This window comes from Carassius auratus, linkage group LG44F (genome assembly GCF_003368295.1).
Source record: "Carassius auratus strain Wakin linkage group LG44F, ASM336829v1, whole genome shotgun sequence".
NCBI lineage: Eukaryota > Metazoa > Chordata > Actinopteri > Cypriniformes > Cyprinidae > Carassius > Carassius auratus.
In genome coordinates, this window is record NC_039298.1 from 6,261,864 (window position 1) to 6,271,473 (window position 9,610).

The 9,610-nt window shown below is 40.9% G+C and overlaps 1 protein-coding gene across 1 annotated transcript; it reads right to left on the reverse strand.

Moving 5' to 3' along the window:
* Nucleotides 1-481: 481 nt before the first annotated feature.
* Nucleotides 482-2,797, reverse strand: LOC113068413 (cyclic AMP-dependent transcription factor ATF-6 beta-like). The gene is made up of 4 exons (XM_026241193.1): nucleotides 2,647-2,797; nucleotides 2,456-2,555; nucleotides 2,284-2,368; nucleotides 482-1,801 (listed from the first exon to the last, which is right to left on the reverse strand). The coding sequence occupies exons 1-4, from the start codon at nucleotides 2,754-2,756 to the stop codon at nucleotides 1,542-1,544; spliced, it is 555 nt and encodes a 184-aa protein (XP_026096978.1). The 5' UTR covers nucleotides 2,757-2,797; the 3' UTR covers nucleotides 482-1,541.
* Nucleotides 2,798-9,610: the final 6,813 nt, after the last annotated feature.

A 9,610-nucleotide genomic window follows, 5' to 3' on the forward strand; every position in this document is an offset into this window, starting at 1 on the left:
AATATTCGATCAAATAAAAAGACTGTTTTGGTTTTTGTGGTCAAAGGATGGTAAAAACAAACTCCAAGTCTGCATAAAGTGGGTCAAAATGACCTGAATTCATTCCCTGTGGGACTTTGAGATGTTGTGATGCCTGGCTCTCAAAGGAAAGGAAGACAAACGAGAGACGCACCTTTCTGAGGGAAATGTGGAAAGTTCAGATTACAGCGGCTCTAAACTGCAGATTTCCTACGGTGTAAACACATGAAGGAGAGTAACATGGTTAATAAACCAGAAAACATCTGTTAATCATTCATCAACTGGGAAACTTCTTGAAGAAAAAGAAAACCATCAAATCAAATCATTTGTCTATAGTTTCATGCATTCTGGTGTTAATAATGATCAGGTTAAATCACACCCAACTCTCTTCTCTTGATTTAATGCGTTGTCAGCTATGGTAACTCTGTAAGAAACGATTCTTTAACTAACTCACCGGACACAATCACTTACTACACAGTTTTTATCAAATGTATTTTCTCCTCTACAAATGAACACAGTAGTTCAAAACTCTCATACAGACAGGAAGAGAAAGTGTTTTCCATATGAAAGCTCTTTAAATAAAGTAAAAAAAAGCAGGTTTACATTTACATACACATCCCTCCATCACAGATAACAGAAGCATGCTAGAGCAGTTCATCATGGGAAGGCTTCATCATCATCATCATCATCATCAGATGGACTGCGCTGGATTTGACAAGAAGCCATGAAGATTGCAGGTGACAAGAAAACATGAAATCATCTTCAATCAGGAGATAAAACATCTTCACAGAAGGAAAACTACAACAGAAATATACATCTGGCCACGGGCCTTATTCCCTTCGAGTTGAACACAAGGTGGTTGAGAGATATCAGCAAACGGAGCGGGATGATGGACGGCCAGTAAAGCGCTTTGTCAAAATCTAAACCTGTTCACTAATAAATTCATCGTCCTGTTAGTGGTTCGGGACAAAAGCAGCAAAACATTCAAGACAAGACACCTGAAAATGAAAACGCTAACGGCAGAAGCTTCTGTGACACGCTAACATTTCACAAGCCCAGCCATCAAAAGAAAGATCAAGCTGTGATGAGAAAGAGCAGCAAACCAGCAGCTTTACACTGGAGCAGCCGTCACCTGTGACAGAGCAAAGGATATATACAAACACCATCATTCCTTACATTCAAATCAAGATTCATAATGCTTTATATAATCTAATAGAAGCACATTCTTTTTTAAATAATCTCAATAAAAAAACAACAACAACAACACAAGGTATGTATAAAAAGAGAGCATATGATTCAGGAACAGAAGGTTTGAACAAACAGGCTACTGCTAACAGGAGGGAAGGAAACACAGCCCACCCGCGGAAGCCCCCAGCGCTAACCACATAAGTGCAACGGTCCATCAGTCATTTCACCGTATCATGTACGTGTCTGATCATTTGTCCTGTGTTCCCAGGGTTGATTCGAGAGTAAAAGAAACTTAAACTACTGCTGGAGAGTCCTTTGTTCCTGCTCTCAGACTCTCAATCAGATCCGCTCTGACTGATGAAGTAACCCGCGGTCCTCCGCCTCGGCGACGCCCCGCTGCCGTGCAAGTGATGCTGACGGCTGCGCAGCGAGGTGTGGTTAGCATGCTGATGGTGGGGGGGCGGAGTGGGGGGCGGGTCTCTGAGAGAGGGCGGGACTACAGAGGACTTGATTGGGATGATCCGCGTGTCCATCACCTCACAGTCCACCTGCATCATCATTTCATAGCCGCCCTGAGACGAGTTATACACCGAATCTACACGGGACACAAAACAAATCACAGGTTTTAAATATATAGACATTAAATGGGGAGAGTTGATAAAGATGTCATCATTTACTCAATCTCACGTCCTTTTAAACAACACTGAACTAGAGCTGCACAAAGAATCACGATCTCTGCTTCTCTCGATATTTAAAGCATAATCGTCTGTGATATTTGCCTGCTGGTTATTTATCCTGAAACAAGCTTTTCGATTAAATCAATAATTTGTGCTTTCTCAAAATTGAAGCAAACCATGCCAGCTGACGTTCTCTTTATTTGTGCTTATGTGAAAGTGCAATAATTAACAATAAATAATTAAAATGACAATAATCATGCTAACAATTCTGATCAATCATTTAACCCCTATCCTGCAGCCCCACAATGAACTTTCACGCATGATACATTTTTCAAAATATCATCTATAGAATAAAAACTTTCAGGAGGGTGAGTAAATTATTTATTTTGATCAATCTCACCATTGATGGCCATGGCAGGCATGACCAGAGACATTTTGGGTCGAGTTGTTTTATTGTGGCTGATGGCAGGTAACAGCAGGTGATCCTACAAAAGTCAAGCATGAGATGAGTTTGAGTGAGAGGACGTGTGTGTGTCCTTTCTGTCGACACTGCAGTGGTCTGCTCTTCTTACCCGTCTGAATGATACAACATAGAAAGTGTCCTCACGCCGATCAATAGCATCCAGAAAGTCGCTGTAGCTGATCTCTGGCCCAGGCAGGACCTGCAGCTGACTATAAGGACAAACCAAGCATACTTTTGATAAACATTTGTATTAATTAAAACATTTGCACAACTTGTTTTACTCTGAGGCCTTGTAGTTACCTTTCAATTGAACGATGAGCCTGAATTGGAAGGTACCTGGAAAAGTTTGTCTTTTTGTGCTGCGCTTTCTGCAGGTGATAGGGAAAGAACACATAAATCCAGCGAATCATGTGTAAACTATACTAATGTTTCACAGGGCAACTCATCTTTGATTCACTTCATGCAACATGCCTTGGAACATGCAACATGTTGCTCTACTGAGTGAACAACAATAATAAGGAACTGCACTGCTTCACACAGCACTGAATTCAGCTTCTATGAGGGAAATTACATGGAATGCACTGCACGATAATTAATTTGATAATTTATTTCACAGAAATTAGCTAAAGTGACAAATCATCCACAATCCCTCTCCAAACACGTTCAGATTCCCCCGACATTGGTTGCTTGAATCAGTCTCATACTCCCGCTGTAAAGCTCTTCTCACTGTCCAATGACAGTGTGTTATATTTACAAGCGAGAAAGGGGTTGGCTCTTCAAATTAAGGCAAAAGTTGATTGGTTGCTCCCATGTGTGTACTGTCCAATGGAATTTGGCAAATGCATTTTTAAATAGCAATTTAAAATGTGGTTTTAAAAAGATTTATTAATGTACTTTTTTATTGTTTTTATTAATCCACGTTTTAAACATTAATGAATTAGTTAAACAGTTTTACATTTATTTATTTATTCATTAAATTTTTTTATTTTTATTATTTTATGTATTTATTTATTGTTTTATTAAAGGGGTCATATGATGTGGTTTAAAATTTTCCTTTCTCTTTGGAGTTTTACAAGCTTTTGATGCATAAAGGATATCTGTAAATTTGCAAAGTCTCAAATCCAAAAATAAATTCTTTATTAAAAACGTAAGACTCTGCCACGCCCCCTAAAACGTCTCGTTCTAACATGCCCCCACATCTCTACATCACCATGTGGGAAGATTTACAAAACAATGCCCAAACGTTCACACAAAGAAAGATGGCGAATAAAAAAACGTTTATTCCCGCTGTTGCCACTGGCACCATTTCGTGGAGATGCTGTGTGTTTCATTGTGAAAGTGAAACTACTTTGTTTGGCCTTCCAAAAGAGCATGATATCCACTTTGCCATGCCTACAGCTGATCCTTGCTGGTCACTGAAATACATATATTTTGTGCTGTGGATCGCCGGATGGGCTTTTACTGTGGACGAAGCAGAGTCCAGCCCAGGGTCGTCACATGTGGTTGCCGGCTGTTCCACACTCAAGCCAGACAGTCTGGCGCTTCTGACTCATGATATGTAAGTAGGTTTACATATGTAAAGCATTTGCCACTGATGTTTCAAATGCGAGTTTTGAGCAGTTTGGAGTAGTGCTGGTTGTTTGTCATTTCTCAGATCAAAAATTCAGACATGGTTCAATATGCAATGCAATGCATTAAAAAGACAATCAGTAGTCAGTCATTCTGTTCCCACTGGATGCAACAACTGCCTTGTTTTCAATGGGTTTTATTGTTTTTGTCATGTCATGCCTGTGTTCTGACCGGGACACGCTATGACAGTATGTGTTGGGGGGCATAACATTTTCCATTTTAAAAGTGATTTATTTATATAAATTTTGGATTTATTAAATCAAAAAATGTATTCTTCATTTTATTTTTAAGCATCAAAGTCTTTCCTCCATAGGATAACGCTGTCAATAAATTCATAAATTATGTTCATTTTGCAGGGGATGTTCATGCAAAACAAATCTGCACAGATTTAGTGCAAATAATCTTCTTTTCCTTAATTTGTATTAAACATAGCCTAACTGTGAATCATCTGTGCATATCTGGCTTGGAGCATCACTAAGCAACAACTGACAGTGTGCTCCATCTGCAATGAATCCTCTAAGAGAACAACGGAGACTCAATAAACAATAATAATGTGGTGATACTTGCCTGAATTAACCAGCCCCAGCATAAAAGGAAAGTGCCATCAAGCAACGACGAAGCACAAGAAAATATTATTGTGCATGTATTGTGAAGACTGCAGGACATATGATTTTAGATAGATACTGTTTGTAATCAAATGTTAGCCAAGTAATTTTAGCTAACATAATCAAATAAATATGCCCCCCCCCCCCCCTTTATGGACTTTATGGTAAGTTAGAACAGCCAGTGCAATGAAATTATGGACCAGTTATCTAGTCCTCAAAACATACAAAAGATCACACCTTTAACATACTCTTCAGCTGTGCATTATTCGTGGCGCAGGATGTTCAGTGTAACATAGGTTAATAGATAAAATGTGCCAATCAAAATGTGCTTTGTAAAAACTTTGTGAAACAGACCTAAATAAGATGTTGCTCTAGTAATCTAAATTATATTAACTGATATATTAAATTTTAATGCTAGGAAACCAGTGCACTTGGCAATTGTTATTTTACCATTAGAATCCCTTTTCACATTCATCTTGACTGAGGGGGCAGGATAGTCCAGTTTTCTCACAGACTGTTAAATGCGTAGGAGGTATTTGTGCTGAATGGTTTTTACTCCCACGCTACCTGTTTCACCTTGTACATTTGTTAGTTGGACATTTTTGTCAACCACAAATATGCCACAGAACTCTATTGATTTTTTTTTTCTTGAATACACCAGATCCAGTGGTCTGTTGCCCAATGGCACATCTTTAGTGCAAGCTGTTTTAATAGTAATGCACTTCTCAGAATTCTTGATGCATTGTTCCACTACAAGCCATGCACATAGATCTTAATCCTGACAGGATCAGTGGTACTTTCTATGCCCAACCTACCCATGTTATCATGTAGGACCTACACACAGACTCTCTCAAAGGTAGGAAAGCAGGATGGACAAGCTGGGACACTTTTTCTCCAGAGGGTGTTTTACTGTTTCTGTAAAGCAGACCATCCTTTGTTATAAGTCTATTCTGCTTTTTCATGAGCCACAACTCATGATTCCCCAGTAGTGCTGATAGTGCAATAGAGCAATACCTCAATAGTGCACTTTCAATGCTTCAAAGATTCAATTTCTTGTCGCAGAACAACATTAATCCTTTGGGCTTTGACCAACTCTTTCATTGATTTTTATTGTTCTTTGTGTGTATGTGTGTGTGTGACCTGTACAACCCATAAAACACACCATTAGCTGGGCCGTTAGCCAGTGATGTCCAGTGGCTTTAAGTTTTGCATGTGATTAAATTATTGTCATGCAATAATGCATCTGATATAATACAATACCTATTCCTTTTTAAACTAACATTTGCATTCAAGATGCAGGGTTTTATGCTTTCTACAAAAGCAAGGGCTGGTGCAATAATGAGACAATATATCATTTTTTTCAACTGAGGAACATTTCCTAATTAAGATCATTTGTGACTAAGGGTGAGTTGGAGATGACATTCATGCATTCATCTCCTCTTGTTTAGACTACTGTAACAGTCTTTTTACCTGTTTGAGTAAGAAGAAGCTTTATCGTCTCCAGGCTGTTCAGAACTCTGCTGCAAGGCTTTTAACACACATTAAGACAAGAGAACACATCACACCGGCTTTAGTAGCACTTCACTGGTTACCTGTCCAGTATAGCATTCATTTTAAAATCCTGGTCCTTACTTTTAGAGCCTTGCATGGCCAAGTCCCCACCTAGATCACTGACTTGATACATCTTCATACTCCTACCCGGAGTCTCAGGTCATTAGATCAGAGGCTATTAGTTGTTCCCCGTACTAATTTTAAAACTAGAGGGGACCAGTCATTCCAGGCAGTTACTCCTAGGCTGTGGAATGATTTGCCTCTTTTTCTGCATTGTGTAAACTCTTGTTTCTTTTAAAAACAACTGAAGACTCTACTATTCAAGCAGGCTTTTGGTTAGTTGAGGGTTTTTATAGTGTTTGTTCTGTTTGCTGTTTGTATTTTGTACAATGGTTTCGTATTGTTATTGTATTACATTTTATTGTGAAGCACTTTTTTATCTGTGAAAAGTGCTATATAAATAAATTTTACTTACTATTTGTTTGTTGTCATTAAAGAGGAATTGTATTGTCATGGTTCAGATCTTATCTGACCATCATCAATTTGTAGCAGTTAATGACGAGGTAAAATATTGATCTAAAGTACAGTATGGAGGAGTACCACAAGGCTTAGTATTAGGACCTTTGCTTCTCACAAGTTTATGTATATAACTAGTGTTAGACTCTATAACTAGTGTTAGACTCTGTGTGTTGTGTGTGTTTTGCTCCTCATGTGTTTCCATGTCCTTATTTGATCTTTTCTGTTCCTTCCCTTATTGGGTGAATTTGTTAAATGCTGTAATATGCTCTGGTTTCCTCCCTGCTTACCGTGGTGATGAGATATATAGCAGATTGTCATCACTCAATGGCTGGATGTCTAAGTGGTGACCAAAGAATAACCAATAGGTTTAATAGGCAATTGGACAAGTTTTTGGGGCAGACCTGACCTGTTGAAAAGAGATGGTCTTCATCCCTCCTGTGGTGGTTCTGCTCTTCTCTCTAGAAATATGGCACATAGTCTTAGAGTTTATACTTGACTAACTGGGGCCCAGGTCAGGAAGCAGACAGACTGGCTAAATCATTGTGTCTGTTCCCCGAACTGTAGAGGATTTTTTCGAAGGAAATTCCACCCGTGAATAACCTCACGTCTACTGATGGACTCTTGCTTTTACCGGACAGCTTGTAACAAAATGTCCCCTCGCTCAGAGTATAAACATAACCCGTTGGTCCATCAACGATCCCTCTCCTCCCTGGTCAGCTAGGTTCTGCCCACCTGCATGGGTTCAAGATCTGAAATGGACTGACTGTGTCACTGGCGAACCCCACCTCTGGATACGAACTAGCACATCTTTGTTGATCACTATGTTGCAGACAGCTGTCTACTCTAATCGCCAACTCGATCAGTCCATTCAGAGTTGTGGGTAAATCCAGCCCGACAATCTCCCGTTGGACATGGTGAGCCAACCCATGCAGGTAGTGGTCTCACTGTGCCTCCTTGTTCCATTTAGTCTCTGCCACTAAAATGCGGAAATCAAAGGAATAGTCAGTAACTGAATGATTTCCCTGTTGCAGATCTGTCAATTTCCATGCTGCCTCATATCCCGAAACGGATCGATCAAACACTCTCCTAAGCTCCTCCAAGAAATACTGGACTGAGGCGCAGCATGGTGATTGGAATGGATTGCTCCATAGTTAGAGATATGGGTTGAAGAGTGAAAAACAATGAGAACTTAGTAATAAAAGCTCTGCATAAATGTGGCTCACCAGCATACTAAGCAGGAGATGGAAGATGAGGCTCGGTATGATGATCTGATCGTGCCTGCAAGAGGAAACAGACGGTGGGGTAGGCACAGTGGGCACTCCGTTGATGTCCATTCTTAAACGTTGGAGCTGGGCAGTAACCTCCGACACCTGTGCCACCAAGACTTGCACCGCACAACCCGTAGCCAATATCTGTTCATCCTGTTGATCCATATGAACATTGTTATTAGCAATGACGTTCCTCCACTCACCACTTGCTGAATCCATCAGTGGTCGGATTGTTATGTCAGGATAGATAACATCTTGGTTACGTATGTAACCACGGTTCTCTGAATAGGGAACGAGATGCTGCGGTGACGTCACTGGCTATGGGAACACCCCTCGGTGTGATGAATGTCTGAAGCCCCATACCATCCCGCCAATCCTATTGGCCAAATAGCGCTTGGCAACGCCCTCAGATTTCATGAACTGAAGAAATGCTATCAAGGTACGGAACGGCCAGGACCGCAGCATCGAAGTGACCTATGAAAGGGAACATCTCAGTTACGTATGTAACCACGGTTCCCTTAATAGGGAACGAGATGTCGTCACCGGCTATGGGAACCCTAAACCATAACGCCTGACGTACCTGATAGTTGGAATCCAAAGAAAACATCTGCTCAAGCGGAAAGAACCCGGGAGACAGGAGCCATCCTCACATCCAGACTGTAAAACTTGACAAAAGTGCTTGGTGAGGAACAACCTGCCGCAGCACAGACATCATATAGAAGAACCACTGAGAAAGCTTGTGATGAAGCCACTGCTCTCGTGGAATAAGCTCTAATTCCTAAGGGCGAAGCGAGTCCGTGCGCCTCATAGGCTAAAGATATAGTCTCCATCAGCCAATGTGACATGCGCTGCTTTGTGACAGCGTGGCCTCTATTTTGTGTCCTAACAGACAAATGTGGTTGGACTCAGGTCATGGAGCTGTTCGATCAACATAAGTCTTCAGCGCTCTGACAGGGCAAAGACTCAGATCTCCTGACCCCACCTCTGCAGGGGGTTAAGCCTCCAAGACCACTTGTTGAAAGTGAAAGGGTTTAAAGCGACCTAGGGACATAATTAGGCCATGGTCGCAGCAATGCTTCCACAGAGCCTGGTGCAAAATCCATGCACGAGGGCGAAACAGAAAAATCCTGTAAATCCCCAACTGTCTTGAGGGAGGATAAAGCCACAAGAGTTTTTAAGTCAGGATTTTATCCGGTATAGTTTCAAAGGGCTAACGGATTTCCTGACAAACCTCGCAACACAATGGATAAATCCCATGAAGGAACTCCCACAGGGTGGAAAGGCCTCCGCAGTCGGGCACCTTGTATAAAACGAGAGACCAGCGGATGACAGCCCATTGAAGCACCATCTATCTATATATATATATATATATATATATATATATATATATATATATATATATATATATATATATATACGTGGTTAGCTGAAATGGCTGCCACGTAAACTTTCAGAGTGGCTGGCGTTACTCCATAGAGAAACGGTCTTGAAGGAACTCCAGTACTGAAGCCACTGGGCAGTAAACCGGATCCAATTACGAATTCCACACCAAGTCGTAAACAGTTTCCATTTGAAAGCATATAAGCGTCTTATATAAGCGTCCGCTCAAAGGCCACGCCCACAGCTTCCATAGATCTGGCCTTGGTGCCAAATCATTCCCTGTACTCGCGATAGTAAGTCCTGTCTGAGGGA

What these genes read in the sequence shown, in the direction of transcription:
- LOC113068413 (XM_026241193.1), bottom strand. Translation starts at nt 2,756, where the DNA reads ATGATTCGCTGGATTTATGTGTTCTTTCCCTATCACCTGCAGAAAGCG. An exon ending in GCTCATCGTTCAATTGAAAG is followed by an intron (nt 2,556 to 2,646) that starts GTAACTACAAGG and finishes TTGTCCTTATAG; the next exon opens with TCAGCTGCAGGTCCTGCCTG. An exon ending in ATGTTGTATCATTCAGACGG is followed by an intron (nt 2,369 to 2,455) that starts GTAAGAAGAGCA and finishes TGACTTTTGTAG; the next exon opens with GATCACCTGCTGTTACCTGC.